The sequence below is a fragment of the Topomyia yanbarensis genome, chromosome 3 (assembly GCF_030247195.1).
Source record: "Topomyia yanbarensis strain Yona2022 chromosome 3, ASM3024719v1, whole genome shotgun sequence".
Classification (NCBI taxonomy): Eukaryota; Metazoa; Arthropoda; class Insecta; order Diptera; family Culicidae; genus Topomyia; species Topomyia yanbarensis.
Genome location: NC_080672.1, coordinates 276,610,257 through 276,627,270, shown reverse-complemented (window position 1 = coordinate 276,627,270; position 17,014 = coordinate 276,610,257). Strand labels below are relative to the sequence as shown.

General features: G+C 39.6%; 3 protein-coding genes across 3 annotated transcripts in view; 2 read left to right on the top strand and 1 right to left on the bottom strand.

The window, feature by feature from the left end:
• The window catches only part of LOC131688484 (ubiquitin-conjugating enzyme E2 N), a 13,550-nt gene extending 12,534 nt beyond the window's left edge, over positions 1 to 1,016 (top strand). The window contains exon 2 of the mRNA XM_058972764.1: positions 246 to 1,016. The gene's annotated coding sequence lies outside the window, so the exon portion shown is untranslated. The remainder of the gene's footprint in view (positions 1 to 245) is intronic.
• LOC131688483 (chymotrypsin-2-like) lies at positions 1,003 to 17,014 on the bottom strand. Its single transcript, XM_058972763.1, has 4 exons — positions 16,514 to 17,014; positions 1,644 to 1,739; positions 1,282 to 1,579; positions 1,003 to 1,209 (listed from the first exon to the last, which is right to left on the bottom strand). The coding sequence occupies exons 1-4, from the start codon at positions 16,753 to 16,755 to the stop codon at positions 1,057 to 1,059; spliced, it is 789 nt and encodes a 262-aa protein (XP_058828746.1). The 5' UTR covers positions 16,756 to 17,014; the 3' UTR covers positions 1,003 to 1,056.
• On the top strand, positions 2,445 to 5,508 carry LOC131688481 (uncharacterized protein K02A2.6-like). The gene has a single exon (XM_058972762.1). The coding sequence runs from the start codon at positions 2,769 to 2,771 to the stop codon at positions 5,496 to 5,498; it is 2,730 nt and encodes a 909-aa protein (XP_058828745.1). The 5' UTR covers positions 2,445 to 2,768; the 3' UTR covers positions 5,499 to 5,508.

Below are 17,014 nucleotides of genomic sequence, written 5' to 3'. Positions count from 1 at the left end.
AAGGTTTTGCACATTTTTTCCTGCCGTCTCGGAGCTTTTTGGACATTTTTTTTTATTAGAAATGTGAAAAGAAAAAAGATTGAGAATTTTGAACAAATTTGTATCCCAAGCACCTTTTTGAGGTTGAACAACGATTTGTTCTATTCATTCAAACATGTGAACATTCATTTATAGGTTGATATTGGTTGCAATAGTGATCTTTCTTGACATTTACAAAAAATAACTGTTCTCATTTTTCTTTTTAGATTGTACATTAAACCTTTCGAGCCCAGAAGATCTTCATAAATTAGACAAAACAACGAGGTTGGCGTCGTTCACCATGTCTTCATGTCAGCACATAACATCCAACCCTTAAATCTCCAAGTAGCGTCAATCTAATAGTATGGCCAATATAATTAACTATTGCTATGGGAGAACGGGAAAACCGAAAACATTGTAAAACAATAAAACTAACAGTAAACCTTGAAAATCGTCCGCTCGTTTGATTGATATCGAGATAAATTTAAATGCTCGTGATAACTGACAGAGAGTGCTATCGAACTTCTTTATAAATTCTGCCTTGTACACTAGCAAATTATCGTTGCATTCTCGGGGTAAATCTTGATCTAATACACCTCTGTGTATCTACGAGACTTTTCTTTCTTTGGCACATCAATTGTTATTTTGTTCTTTTTGGTGTTTCTGGAAATTCTCGCAAGTATAAGCACTCGCAAACACAGTGACACTAGTGACGAAGGAGAAATGGAAGGCAAAACAACACTCAGAAAAAAAAACGAATGAAGCAAATAAACTAAAGCTATTACGACTAAAAGAGAACACTGTTTAAGTAATTACAGAAATATAAATATTACTATTACTATTAATTGTCAGCTCTATTTAGTGAATCCAATACAATTGAATAAGAACAAAGGAGAGTGCACTGCATGAATAATTATAGCGATAAATTTAATTATTAATGCAAGCAGAAGTAAGGATTGTACATTAAAAAATGGAATAAAACACTTTAGAAAAATAAATTACTCTGTTATTTATTATCGAGTTATGTACTTATAAATCTCAGTCGCTGTTGTTTGCTATATTCGTTCGAATCCAGTCGTGGTAGTAAGAAACTCTGGCATGTGCATCTGGATAACCACGTCCACAGGGAATGCCCCAGTTGACGAGAGCCACCAACTTTCCTTCCCAAGTCAGTGGACCACCAGAGTCACCCTGCAGAATGAAGTAGATTAGCAATAAAACATAATTACTGAGATTTATTTGCGGAATTCCTCAATTTCTTACATTGCACGCGCCCTCGCCTTGTTTGGTGAACGTGCAGAGATGACCAATGTCTACGTTGGGATCATTGTCATGTAGAGCTTTGCAGCGCTCATGTTCTACATTTAGCAGCTGTATTGTTTGCAACTTTGCCGGGGCACTTCCGCCAACGGAAAGCCGCCCCCATCCGGTCAGTGTGATGGTGGCGTTATCTGGAACGTACTTCTCCGAATATTCTATGGGTTTTATACGATCACTGAAATTCAGTTGAGATGCCACTCGCACGAGTCCGATGTCGTTGTGGTACGATGGCTTATTGTACCTGTTTCGAAAGTGTTACGTTATATAAGAATAATTTATTTACGTTCAGCAAAACTTAGTCTTACCGGCTGTGGTGAACGAGAAAGTCTACTTCAAAGGTTTCACCACCGTCTTTCAGATCGTTCGTTCCAACTAGTACCCTCAGATCCGAAGGTTTGCGACTGAAAAATTGAAAATGTGCTTTACTTTCAGGATTGATCAAATATTCTAGGTTGGTAAGTAGTAGCATAAAAATTCGTCCTATAGGTATTTGAACTTCGTCCAGCAGGGCGTAGCATTAGACATTATAGCATTGATAGGGTAACCCGGGGCTATTCGGACCTACTTAAGCAAATCGCCTCTTTAGGTTGATAGATGTGAAAAAAGTTACCGGTCAAAAGTCCTAATTGTTAGTTTGGTGCCATAAAAAGCTCATTTGGACCACTCATTTGCAGCGCTAGGCGACGATTTGCAAACCTCTACGTTTTTCCATCCTTTTACAATGTAGGGGTAATTCGGACCTCCTTACGGGGCAATTCGGACCATCATTTTTCTTTAATTTGTTTACAATGGAATTATGTTTACCTATGAATTAGTTACAAGAGACACTCCTTAAGAAGCAAAAAAATAAATTGCTTTACAAAAACTTAATCTAGTATGTCACAGCTCGATTGGCGGCCCATGTATTTTCTTTGCTGTGGCGTGTGTAATGGTGTGCGCAGTCACAAGACACTGAACGGTGGTTGACGGAATAGGGGTCTGAGTAGCCCCGTACGCTCATATCGCACAAAAGTGGTGAGCCTCTCGAAAATATTTCTGTTTTCACCCAAACAAAAATCATTCCATAAAATAAAGGCCTCAAGCTTTCCAAAACAGTTACTGTTGGGGAGAAATGGACATCCCTACCAACTACTCACCAACACTACCGCTGAGCTCACTGGTGGCAGTGCAGCTGTCACCCGTCGATGCTAGAACAGCGGAAACACATAACCTGTCAGTTAGTACGAGACCGCGTGCAATGCGGTTGGTCTTTAATTTTTAATAAATTTTAATTCGTTATTATATACATTACGTCGCGTGTTTTATTTGTCAGACATGTATCTCGGTCACCGACAACCGCGAGCGTAAAAGTGGCGACGAGAAAAGTGAAAATTTAATTAAACCTGCGAGGAACAGCGAGGAAAGTGTCTCCCGCAAGGAAGAGGAGAAGAATGGAAGGTAACAATTCGTCTACCGGGGGTGATCGGTCGCATCCACAATCAATTGCGATAAATGGGCAGCAGCAAGATCCAGCAGCTCAGAACCATTTTCCACCGGCGGGTGTGCATCAGCAGCAGTCATTTCACTTTTTCCAGCAGCTCCAACAGCAGCAGCAAGTATTCTTTCAAACAATGCTGTCGACGATGAGCCAACAACCAACATCGAATCCGGAGCAAATATTAGACTCTCTCGCAAGCAACATACAGGAGTTTCGATATGAGCCGGATGCGAACGTCACTTTTGCTGGCTGGTATGTTCGTTATGAGGATTTGTTTGCTAAGGATGCAGTTCGTCTTGATGACGAGGCGAAAGTGCGTTTACTCCTCCGTAAGATAGGACCGATGGAACACGAACGCTACACTAGCTATATTCTTCCAAAGCTTCCAAAGGATGTCAATTTTGCGGAAACCGTAAGTAAGTTGAAGAGCTTGTATGGCACATCGGAATCCGTACTGAGTAGGCGCTATCGGTGCTTGCAAGTCGCTAAGCATGCCACCGAAGATTTCAAAACGTACGCATGCAGAGTCAACAAACTGTGTGTCGAGTTTGAACTAGGCAAGTTAACCGAGGAGCAATTTAAGTGCCTAGTGTTCGTGTGCGGACTAAAAGCGGAGAACGATGCCGAGGTCCGAACTAGGTTGCTGAGCAGAATCGAAGAGAGAGCGGATGTCACCTTGGAGCAAATATCAGATGAGTGCCAACGGCTCCTCAGCATCAAACACGATACAGCGATGATTGAGGCAGGACCAAATTCAGCAGCTGTGCAGGCGCTCAAGAGTAAGCAATATGTTGGGAAGCGTACATTCCGATATGAGAGGCGTTCTCCAGTTTTTGGATCTTCATCCAGACCAAGCAGAATAACCGGAACTGGACCTGGTTCGCCATGTTGGAACTGCGGTTCCATGCATTACTCCAAGGATTGTCCCTTCAAGAACCATCAATGCCGGGACTGTAAGCAAGTTGGTTACAAGGACGGATACTGTACCAGCGCAAAGAAAGCAAAAAGCCCAGGTACTTCGAACAAATGCAACCCATCTAGGAGGATGGAAACAAAAAGTGTTGTGGTGAAGAATGTAAGGAAAAGAAGATTTGTGGAAGTGCTGGTAAACAACCGGAAGATCAGTCTCCAGCTCGATACGGCATCGGACATCAGTATCATTTCCGAGAAAACCTGGTGTCAGATCGGTCGACCTACATCAAGTCTAGTGACGATCGAAGCTTCAACTGCATCCGGAAAGCCGCTAAAATTGGAGTTTCAGTGTACATGCGAGATTTCCATCAACGGCGAGAAACGTCAGGCCCGCTTTTACGTGGTGAAACAACATCTCAATTTAATTGGTTTGGATCTCATCGATCAATTCAACTTCTGGTCGATGCCGATGGACAGCTTCTGCAATCATATCAACAGTTCGTCTACAGTGATCAGCACCCTCAAGCAGGCCTTCCCGACAGTTTTCAACGATGCTCCGGGAGTGTGTACTAAGGCAAAGGTGCACCTCACATTGAAGGAAGGAGCAAAGCCTGTGTTCCGACCGAAGAGACCAGTAGCGTATGCGATGTACAAGACTGTCGATGAAGAGTTGGACCGTTTGGAAAATGCTGGAATCATAACACCGGTTGAGTACTCGGAGTGGGCAGCTCCGATTGTCGTCGTGAGAAAAGCAAGCGGAGCAGTGAGGATTTGCGGTGATTATTCAACAGGGTTAAACGACGCACTACAGCCGCACCAATATCCTCTCCCGCTGCCGCAAGACATCTTCGCCAAACTAGCAAATTGTAAGGTATTTAGTCAAATCGATCTCTCTGACGCATTTCTACAGGTTGAGGTGCATGAGGAATCCCGAGAAATGCTCACTATCAATACGCATAAGGGGCTCTACAGATACAACCGACTTCCGCCGGGAGTTAAAGCAGCGCCTGGCGCTTTTCAGCAGCTAGTGGACACCATGCTAGCGGGATTGGAGGCCACGTCAGGCTATCTCGACGATGTCTTAATTGGTGGTGTAGACCAAGAGGATCACCACCGAAATCTTGTGAAAGTTTTCCGTCGACTACAAGAATATGGATTCACCATCAAAGCGGAGAAGTGTTCGTTTGGCCAGCAGCAAATCAAATACGTTGGTCACCTTATCGATAAACATGGCCTACGTCCGGATCCGGCCAAAATAAAAGCGATCCGTGACATGCCAGCTCCGACGGACGTTTCAGGAGTGCGTTCTTTCCTAGGGGCAATTAATTATTATGGCAAGTTTGTCCCTAGCATGCGAACTCTTAGGTATCCACTCGATGAGCTGCTCAAGAATGGAAAGAAGTTCGTCTGGTCGTCCGATTGTCAACAAGCCTTCGAGAACTTCAAAAATATTTTGTCATCCGATTTGCTACTTACGCACTATAATCCGGCACTCGAAATCATCGTTTCGGCGGATGCATCTTCCATCGGAGTCGGTTCCACGATAAGCCACAAATTTCCGGACGGATCTATCAAAGTTGTCCAGCATGCATCCAGAGCATTAACATCAGCTGAGCAAGCATACAGCCAACCAGATCGCGAAGGACTTGCGATAATATTCGCCGTAACCAAATTCCATAAAATGGTTTTCGGTCGAAAATTTACGTTGCAGACGGATCACGCTACTTCGGATCTTCGGATCGAAAAAAGAAATTCCCGTCTACACAGCTAATCGATTACAACGCTGGGCGTTACAGTTACTGATGTATGACTTCAAGATCGTCTACGTCAACACAGATAAATTCGGAAATGCAGATGTATTGTCGCGGCTGATTGAGCACCATGTTAAGCCGGAAGAGGACTTTGTGGTGGCTAGCGTTGTGCTGGAAAAGGACGTCATGGCTCTAGCAACAAGTTCAATCGACGCGCTCCCACTAAGCTTCAAGATGATTCAACATGCAACACATTACTATCCAGATCTCGGAAAAATCTACCGCTTCATTCAAGAAGGTTGGCCCCAATCAAAATCCACTATCACACGCCGAGAGATCAAATGCTTCTATGATCGCCGAGATTACCTATCGACCGTACAAGGTTGCATCATGTTCGGTGAGCGACTGGTGATCCCGTCGAGTTTCCGAAAGCGTTGCCTGCATCATCTTCACCGAGGTCATCCAGGAATGCAGCGTATGAAAGCAATTGCACGTAGCTATGTCTACTGGCCGTCGCTGGATGTGGACATCGTGGCTCACGTCAGTTCCTGCCATCATTGCGCAGCAGTAGCTAAAAGCCCACCAAGGTCCGCACCGCTGTCGTGGCCAAAACCAACATATCCGTGGCAGCGCGTGCACATAGACTATGCTGGACCGATTGAAGGAGAATATTTTCTACTGAGCGTCGATGCCTACTCCAAGTGGGTTGAAATAGTCAAAACCAAATCAACTACTGCTTTCACTACCATCAACATGCTTCGCAGCTTGTTTGCCCGTCTCGGTATGCCTGAAACATTGGTTAGCGACAATGGTCCACAGTTCGCCAGTGCCGAATTCGACAAGTTCTGCTTAGAGAATGGTGTCAACCACATTACTACAGCACCGTATCACCCACAATCAAACGGGTAAGCGGAAAGATTTGTGGACACCTTTAAAAGATCAGTGAAGAAAATTAGAGAGGGGAAAGGAGCCATCCAGGAAGCATTAGACATATTTCTAATAACCTACCGAACAACGCCGAATCCAGCTACACCGGAAGGTAAATCACCATCGGAAGCAATGTTTGGGCGCAAGATTCGCACCAGCTTAGACTTGCTGCGTCCGTCAACCCTTCCGGCCGTTGAATCCACTATAGAAGCAAAGATTCACCGGAGATTCAAAAATGGTGATTGTGTATATGCGAAGGTTTACTCTAACAACCAGTGGAGATGGACACCCGGAGTTGTTTTGGAATCGATTGGGCGTGTTATGTTCAACGTGTGGGTGGAAGATAAGCGCATGATTCGTTCACATCTCAACCAACTACGAACTCGTGCCATCGGTGACAAGCCGTCAGCGAAGCCAGTTAAGAGCAATGTTAAGCTGCCGTTGGACATTTTGCTGAAGGCGTGGAATCTGTCTAGATCGCATACCAGTGCAAGCGATATCACCACGTCATCGCCACTACCTGTGCTTTCGTCAGTAACCGCCGAATCACCGTCAACAGTGCTTGGAGTACCATCCGAGCCGTCCACACCGTTGCAGCCTGCAGCGCCATCCGAAGCACCCGCGCGAGTGTGGGTGTCTCCAAAAGCAGATACGTCATCAGCGTCTTCGTCTTCGTCATCATCCTCCAGTTCAAGCTCTGTACCGTCATCGTCATCAGAGTTCCTATCAGCCAATGAAACCCCTACAGCTGTCCGGGAACCTCGTCGCTCTTCTCGCTCTAGAAGACCGCCGATTCGGTTTGATCCCTACCAGCTGTATTGAGGAGGGAGATGTTGGGGAGAAATGGACATCCCTACCAACTACTCACCAACACTACCGCTGAGCTCACTGGTGGCAGTGCAGCTGTCACCCGTCGATGCTAGAACAGCGGAAACACATAACCTGTCAGTTAGTACGAGACCGCGTGCAATGCGGTTGGTCTTTAATTTTTAATAAATTTTAATTCGTTATTATACATTACGTCGCGTGTTTTATTTGTCAGACATGTATCTCGGTCACCGACAATCGCGACCGTAAAAGTTACCTTTTATTTTTTCACTTTTATTTGCTTTTATTTTACTAACAACGAAAACGTTGTATCTCCTTTCTACAAAGAACAAAGAATCAACTTCAGCTCTCAAAATTAATGTTTCAGAATAGCGGTTCCACGAATATGTACGATAGTCAGAAAGTCTTGCTATTTTCTGAGAAATCGAGGGGGTCCGAATTACCTCCACTGTCTTAATAGCCCCGGGTTCCCCTATATAAAGAAATTAGCAGAGATAGTGAGAATTCAATTTATGTGACTTTTCGTAGCACTTTGAAGTCAAAAATTCGAATTCCGTTAAACAGTCAAATAACATATTGAAAAAATGATAATAATTTTGTAAAAAGCTTTCATAGTTACATTGAGAATGATGTGAAGTAGAACTGTGCCAAATTTCATTATCCAGGTACCGATTGTTTCGGTAGATTTTGAGTTGGATGTTGCATACCGCGTTTTTCCGAAATACCTCCGGAAATTCGCTCACTTTCCCAATTTCCAATATTGCGCAATGAAAATTGAAGAAAATGTTGTATTATGTCAGTGAGTCTCAATCTGAGGTCCGCGGACCCCTAGGGGTCCGCGAAGAAAAATATATTTTCTGAGCGCAGATTGAAATTGCAAGTCTTGTTTCCTAACAAACTAAAAATAACATATTGATGGCATACAAATTCGATGTTTATCCGTGGGGCGATTTCTAAGGGGTCCGTGGAATGAAAAAGGTTGAGAACCGCTGCATTATGTGGATGAACGGAAACAGTGAGGTAAGTTATGCACGGTATGCAAACCAGGTTCAATGGAAGATCTAAAATACGTTGTCTTGAATCATCTCGTTTCAAGCAGTTCTCTACTATACTAATATTTCACAGCTTTCACGACGTCACCCGCATTACGCAGTGGTAAGGCCAAACTGGTATAGAAGGGTGGTTTGTGGTTGTCTGGCATATCATTGATGGTCACATCTTTAGCATTTCAGCTAAAAATCGACAGACAGCCCCAAGTGATTACACGGTGCTGCAAAATGAACAAGAAATGTACTTTGCCAATTTTTAGTTCTTTATATCTCATTTTCAATCTTGATTTGCCAAAAGTTCTTTTCACTGTCTTTAGAGGTATTTCTGCCATATGTAAAACATCAAATAGTATCACATTTGAAGTTGCGTGATCGTAGTTCTTGAGCGTAATGTACAAAAAATCTTTAACAACATCTGGGTTCGAGTCCCGACCCCACACATAGGGTTAGAAATTTTTCATAAGAGATTTTTCCAACCCGAAGAGGCGAATGACCTTAAGGTTAAAACCTCTATAATCGAAAAAAATCTAACTCATTCATCTGGATTTATATTTACAGAAGGTGACACTATTCTTCAAGCGCCCAACATGTTCGACAAAAAGCAGACTTCTCATTCTGACGTCTCCTCAACCACACGGAATGATTAGAAAAACTCTAGAAAGAGAACTGTGGAGACTCCATTTTGGATCGATTAGGGCCCCTTACACGCACAATAAAAGTGTCATTACTTAGTAATGTCATTGCTGGAATTGTATGGAAATTCCGTCATTACTCACCTTACACGATCATTAAAAGTGACATTACTGCTCAATAATGACATTACGAGCGCCTCGTGTAAGGGGCCTAATTGGATTCGCGTTTAGCTGTCAAAAAACGAATTCAATCGAACATTGCCTATCCTTATTACATTGGACGTGTTGCCATACAATGCCGGGGCATACGTTGCCAAAAATGCTGTTTTTCTCTCCGCAGTTCTCTTACTAGAGTTTTTCTAGGAATGATGATTGGGATATGAAAAGATAAAATAAACAGTTCTAGACAAACATATGATTACGGCCTAAAAGCCAACTGTCAAAATCCACTATGAATGGAAATTCCGGACAAACCGTTACTAGTCGAACACAGTTCACAACAGTTTATGAAAGAGAAAACTTTTTTCTTTCGTTTACTACCAACATCTGTGATTGGCGCGTAACGGTTCATCCGGAATTTCGATTCAAAGTGAATTTTGACAGTTGGCTTTTAGGCCGTAATTATATGTTTGTCGATATTTTGAAGCTTTGATTTGTTTTATAATAACTTGTACCCAAACAATAAATTTTGTAGAATAAAACATAAAAAAACATCTTTTAAAAGTATTAAAATATAACAAATTTTATTATCACAATCAATAATACTTATTAATGTTAGACAGAGAATGGGCAAAAATCGAAAACGAAAAATGCAGTTTTTTCCACACCGTGTGTTAGATTTTCATAAAAATTACAAAAATCAATTAGCTTATGTAGAATGTTGGTGCAGTATTGCTGATTGATTTTTATGAAGATTTAACGCACGGTGTGGAAAAAACTGCTTTTTTCGTTTTCGATTTTTGCCCTTTCTCTGTTCAACCTTAAGTCACAGAGAACAGACGTCCATCTTCAGCATTCAACTTATGTAAAGTCTCTAACGGTTTCGAAGGTAGTTGGGATATCCAAACTAGGTGCGCTACTGTCGTCATGTTTTTTGTGGCTGAGTTCGACAGAATTGATAGCGGTTATACCTCTACTCAGTCAAACTAGTCCGGAATCGGTTCGGACTTCCAGCATGAATTCTAGCTTAAATCCATCAACCGATAGAGGCGGAATCGGTTGTTTTCTTTGAGCAAGATTCCATACTGAATCCATTCAGGATTTCGAACCGGTTCCGGAATGGATTTGACGGATAGTTGGTATAGGTTGGTGTGGCGGCGCTAGTGTTTATCGTATATTAATTCAAATGTTTACACACGTTTTATAAATATTTTTGTTCGATCATGGATGTCTGTTCTCTGTGCTTAAGTATTGCATTTAAAATCTATTACCTAAAAAATAAATTTAAACGGTAATTCATATGAAATATATGTGATTGATCCAATGAAAGTAATCAAAACCATATGTGGAATACTTATATTGTTTTCACATAAAAGTTATGCGAAAAGCAGCATGGAAAATAATTACATAGGGGGACGTTTAAGTCTGACAATCAAGAATTTCCCAGACTTCCTGAAACAACAATAATGCCAAGTTACTCAATATTTCAGTCAGAGCTTCAACCACTGATAACTGACATACAAGTCAAGTTTTCAATGCGTGTAAGAAATAAAACTGCCGTTTTAAAATGCCACCAGCGAGTAGCAACTTGCCACTAGTTGGCGCTACGATCAGCCAGCAAACGCTATACGGGTCTTACGTGCAAACTTACTTTGATACAATGGTGATTCACGCATGCGAACCTGTATGCAATGGTGATTTTAAACATATTTTCATTTAAATGTTTACACAGTTTTTTTGAGAAGGTTTGTTCTAGCTTATATGTCTGTTCTCTGTGCTTCAACCTAGTTTCTAGTCTTTTAAAATTTCCCTCCCTACATCCAAATCATGTTTGAAGCAGGCTGCTAAATGGCTAATTCATCGACTTAGATCGCGGATTGATCACCATTTTGAAGTGGAATTGCAGAGGTAGTCGTTTCTTTTGAACTATTCATAAATAATTTGGCTTGTTATGCATTTACATTGTGTGAAGCTTGGTTAGCCTGCGACAATCAATATGTCCAATAAGAAGGTTATCGACGATACTTTTCGTCGTTGCTACTTTATACAAATTTAAATACTTTTTTTTAAAGTCGGCAATAACTATTTAAAGTTATTAATCGATAATATTTTTCCAGGATTGGGAGATTTCGGAGAGGAAAATGATCAACTTATAAAGATTAGTTCGCCATTGGGTAACGTATAAATTATTGAATAGCAATTTGTTTTGTTACATGTTCATCCCAAAACGAGCTTTGACATCGACGACGACGTCACACAGTGATTACCCTTCTACAAAAGTCGGACAAAACCTCAAAAGTGACCCAAATTAGATGAAAATTTTACGTAAGGGTAATTTTGTTAAAGCTGAATTGGTCGGTATTGTTAGATTGGACAAAGTGACAAAATATTGATTTCGAGAAAAACGAGTTTGAATCGTAGCATCCTTTACATTATAATTGAACATTAATTTTTATCATAATTCTTGATTATTGTTACGTATTCCAAATCTGACAAAAGTCGAATGTAGCTGACAAAATTTCTTATTCAGTGACATCATTATCTAATTTTTCGATGTTTTGCGACTTAGTCCGGTCTGACTTAACACCGACCAATTCATTTTGATGTTTATTTTCTTTTGGCGATTTGTGGCAAAACCAAAATCAGTCATGCGATATCTATGATTGAACTGGGAAAGTGATACAGTTTGCTTTTTTTCACCCACAAGTGAGTCGTAGCTTACAACAACAACTTCATTTTCTTCTCGGAAAAGGTTTACCACCGCCAAAATATGAATGAAACGAGTGAGAAATTTATTTTTATTTGCAATTATTGTGAATTTACAGTCCTTTGCAACTTCATTTATGAAACGATTGTTTATAATTACAATAATACCACGATAACATTTCGAAGAAATGTATGAGCCAAACCATACATTTCTTTGAAATGTTATCGTGGTATTATTGTAATTATAAACAATGGTTCCATAAATGAAGTTTCAACTCGAAACCGAGACCCAATCAGTACCAATGTCAAAATCCTTCATATTTTGGACTACGTAGGAGATTCAGTGAAGACTATCAGAGAGAAATATTGGCTGTGTATGATACAAAGCTGACACTTTCCTATTAGTCGGATATATTCTACCCTCACGTGATCTGGAGAGCTTCATGAATTTACACCATCTCATGAAGGTTTAGCTTAAATTAGGAGGAACGGGAAATGAGGTTGCCGCGGTTACGGTGCTCAACAAATTACATTTCGGAACAGCACACATATAGCTCTGCGAATAATATTAGAAACCACTATGTTTTACACCCTTTTCGTAAGATGTTTACTCATCATCTTATTAAATTATGGGTTTCCTTCATTTCCATAAACAATTATGAACAAACTGATCGATGATTTGGCGTTTAAAAGCTATTTTTTACCAATGTTTATAGAAAATATATGCACTATGACAGAACAGAATCAAATCAGCAACACTTTGCTACCAGCGCTATCTGTGAGCGGTTTCAACGTAGAATCGCCATATTTTACCACAAAATTTTGGCGCTTAGGGTGGTTCGAAAATTAAACATTTACGAGTATAAAATATATCTGAAAATTCGTTTTCAAAAAAATAAGCGTTGAGAATTTTTGGCAGAATACACATTGCTTCTATTGTTGATAATGCTGAGAAACATTTATAAACTATATTACGAACCCTGGGTAATCAAACACTACCATGCGTCTCCTTCAGACAAATCATGAAAATTAATTTTTTTTCATACCTAGGGGCAGAAAGAAGCAAAACAAGACATTCATTCATTTCAAGTGTGAAAAATATCCCGAAAACTCAACGTAGGGGTTAGGTATTTTTAACATAGAATGTGTATGCAAAGTTTGAAATAAATCGGTCAAATAGTTTTTTAATGCCAGTGAACACCGCAAATCGTGTTTTTCCAGACACGTTGTACGAAAAGCTTCGCCACCGAATCGCTTGTAGATATTTTTGCATGAAAAATTACAAAATGTTATCACAGATAACAGACGTTTAGGCTCGATTTGAATCGTGTGTAAATACCCGCTACTGAAATTCCGAATAAATCAGGCGTCTGAAACACGTTTGGCAATCGTTTGTAGATGTCGCAGTGATCGATACAATGCAGGTAGAGTGCAGCTGTCAAACACGTGTAGCAAACAGTTGCGCAGATGGCAATAGTGAAACACGGATTTCCAACGTTTATCAATTTGAAAGTTTACACAGGTTTTTGAAGAAATTTTTTTCTAGCCTAAACGTCTGTTATCTGTGATGTTATTGAAATGATGTAATATAATGTACAAAAGTTTTGATCAATTCGCTTCACCCATCTTCCTAAAAAAGTGGCAAAAAACTGATTTTTTTTAACACTGAAACCCTTACCCACCCCTTAACACAATATGAGTTGGTGACTCAGGTTACTGCAACGTTGTTTTATTGTGATGTCTGCAAAAAATATGTTTTTCGGAAATACAAATTTTAAAACTTATTGAGTAAAGCCATGTCAAGTGATCCTCGAATTTTTCGCAAAATCACCGATTTTCATGAGGTATATTTTATTGCATAGGGATTATGGTGAATAGCTTTTGGTATAAATATTTCGTTAAAACTCCCTTTTTTCTTGGAGATATTAACCCTTAAACTTTCTTGTATAATAAAATTGTAAATTTTATATCTCAAAAACTACTGAAGATAATTGAATAAATTTTTGTACACTTATAGAATGATATTAACACTATCTCACAAAAATATATCTATTGTATAATCGAGTAAATAACGGTACTTTGCATCTATTTAAAAATTTCAATTGCATTTTTTCTTGTGTTCTTCACGCTAAAAATTTTCAGGAAATATATCAAATTACGCAGCAAACCTTCACCTTCAAAAATCTGTATTGATAATTTTTCATTTTTGTTCCTATCGAAAGTTATGGATGATTTTGTAACGGTGTGTTCCTTCAACGCATGGCCCACTTTGATGCAGCCCGCGAACACTTACATATTGGCAACGCCGCACGTCCTAATGCGCATCGCTTTGGAAAAGTGTATCTCATGTCCAAAATTGCCATCTCTGATATTAGAGTAAAAAGACAAGCTTTTCTTTACGGATTATTGAGAGCAAATGCTTTTCGAGTGATTTGCATACTTTTTTGCGTTATTATATTTTTTGCGAGTTATTGAGCAGTGGAATGTTTGAACCTGCATAGACACGATTTTTTGCAAAGTGACATATTTAACCACTTTTTTGTTAGTTGGTTCTGTCTGAGTGGTAGCACGGTATGTTTGCTCGCATTGTTGTTTATAATGTCGTTTTCGATTGAGAACCTAGACACTAACCCGGGTTAGTTGCTTCAAACGTTTTTAATGGAACTGAGTTGGGTTCTCGCAAAACAGCGGTGGTGTGAGCGAACCCGAAATATTTTTCAGGTTGGAACCCAACTCGGTTTTCAGTTCAGTGACCATTCATAAATTACGTAACTCAAAAATTGCCCAAAATTGACACTGTCTCCCCCCTTGTAACAAATTGTCACAAATTTCTCCACTCCCCCTCTCCTATTACGCAACAAATTCCTAGAATTTTTTTTCTTCTTCGGTGAAAACATGTTACGTAACGATCTAGCTAACTCCCCCCTATGTCACAACATGTCACAACTTGTTGTACCCCCTCCCCCTAAAAGTGTTACGTAATTCATGAATGGTCCCTCAGTGGCGCATAACCTAGGTTCGAAACTGGCATCAAACAAACGCTTTAACAGCAGTTAGGTCTGAAACTGAGTTAGTTTGCCTCAAGCAAAAACGACATAAGTAAGATCATTCAGTAAACAAAAACATGTGAAGTAAAATACTGTTGTCATAAGTTGTTCCCCTTTCCTGTATAATATTGTAGACAAATAATGAATTTGAATAAAACATAGACGTACTTTGACTTACAAAAGTGTCTTTGAAGATAGCAATAACATAAACTCATTACATAAGTTAAGTTTCGGTTATTTGCGATACAGCTTAATTGTAACGATAAATTATAATAAGAAAGTATTTATTAAATTACTATGATTTTTGTTGTGCACTTCGGTCAAAAAAATATAAAATGATCTCAAAATATCCGGAAAACATTCATCTTCGTTAATCCCTATAGAAAAGTTTGTTCTTTTGCTGCAATCGAGAGATGTAGCTTCTGTTAGTCATGCGATGCACACTTCCAACGCGATGCGCATTAGAACGTCGCGACGTACGGCGTTGCCAATATGTAAGTGTTCGCGGGTTGTATTAAAGTGGGCCATGCGTTGAAGGAACATACCGTTACTAAATCATCCATAACTTTCGATAGGAACAAAAATGAAAAATTCACAATACAGATTATTGAAGGTGAAGGATTGCTGCGTAATTTGACATACTTCCTGAAAATTTTTAGCGTGAAGAACACAAGAAAAAATGCAATTGAAATTTTTAAATAGATGCAAAGTACCGTTATTTACTCAATTATACAATAGATATATTTTTGTGAGATAGTGTTAATATTATTCTATAAGTATACAAAAATTCATTCAATTATCTTCAGTAGTTTTTGAGATATAAAATTTACAATTTTATTATACAAGAAAGTTCAAGGGTTAATATCTCAAAGAAAAAAGGGAGTTTTAACGAAATATTTATACCAAAAGCTATTCACCGTAATCCCTATACAATAAAATATACCTCATGAAAATCGGTGATTTTGCGAAAAATTCGAGGATCACTTGACATAGCTTTACTCATTAGTTTTTTGCAAAAAAAAAGATTTATTACCAAAAACCAAGAAAATCTATAAAATTCCGCGGACAAAATGTGAGCCGTCTAAGATTTTAAGAGAATCCTTTCTTGAAATTTAATGACCTTTTTATTAAATTTTCTGACAAAACTAATCGTTTAAGTCGACTTGGACATTGTGGATGAGGGTAGTAGTATAAAAATCCACGACGCTTTTTCAACGGAGGGGACGGAAAGTGTTTAATCAAGGGTGAAAACTTGGTGTTATTTTCTGAACATCAACCATGCGTGTATTTAATTTTTTTTTAATCTTGACGTAAGAAACGGTTGCAAATAATAATCCATAATTATTATAATGCTTTAATTTGATTGAGTACAAAAGACAAACGATAAATTAATGAACTTTGAAGGAGTATGAAAACTGATCCTCTCCATGTAACGTTCTACCACAGATAACAGACGTTTAGGCTCGATTTGAATCGTGTGTAAATACCCGCTACTGAAATTCCGAATAAATCAGACGTCTGAAACACGTTTGGCAAACGTTTGTAGATGGCGCAGTGATCGATACAATGCAGTTAGAGTGCAGCTGCCAAACACGTGTAGCAAACAGTTGCGCAGATGGCAATAGTGAAACGCGGAATTCCAACGTTTGTTCTAGCCTAAACGTTTGTTATCTGTGGTTCTACTTACTTGGCTATACAGTGTGCAGCAGTAAGGATCCATTGCTCAGCAATAATAGCTCCTCCACAGTTATGTCCGAAAGTGGTTTGTAACGACACTTGGAAAGGAGCTGCTCCTTCTTTTGCTTCCTCCCCACCAACTATCCTAGTCCATGACCCATCCTCGTTATCCCCATTTATCGCCGCTCCGAAACTATTACTTGTTACCGACGTGGTAAAAGAGCAGAAAAGTATCAACCACATGTAATCCATTGAGAACCGTACTCTTGAATGGAAGGCGTAAAAAATCGATGCTAGTTCCTTCGTCCAACTAGGTACTATTACAAATGATTCCAGGTGGGTGAAAACGTACAACTTATAATCACCGATAGTGATCCCGCTGTGCTCCACTTGAAGGTCTAATTTTATTACTAGCCCACTTGAATCCGCGAACAGAAGGTGAAATTAGGTAGCGCCATACAATCGAAACTGATAAAAATAAGAACAGTGACCTAGACTACACGGTAGTTGT

Excerpts from the sequence above, each read along its gene's own strand:
- LOC131688481 (XM_058972762.1), top strand. The coding sequence starts at position 2,769 with ATGGAAGGTAACAATTCGTCTACCGGGGGTGATCGGTCGCATCCACAA.
- LOC131688483 (XM_058972763.1), bottom strand. The coding sequence starts at position 16,755 with ATGGATTACATGTGGTTGATACTTTTCTGCTCTTTTACCACGTCGGTA. Across the intron at positions 1,740-16,513 it reads GCTGCACACTGTATAGCCAA|TCGCAAACCTTCGGATCTGA; the intron begins GTAAGTAGAACC and ends TCAATTTTTCAG. Across the intron at positions 1,580-1,643 it reads TTTCTCGTTCACCACAGCCG|GTACAATAAGCCATCGTACC; the intron begins GTAAGACTAAGT and ends CTTTCGAAACAG.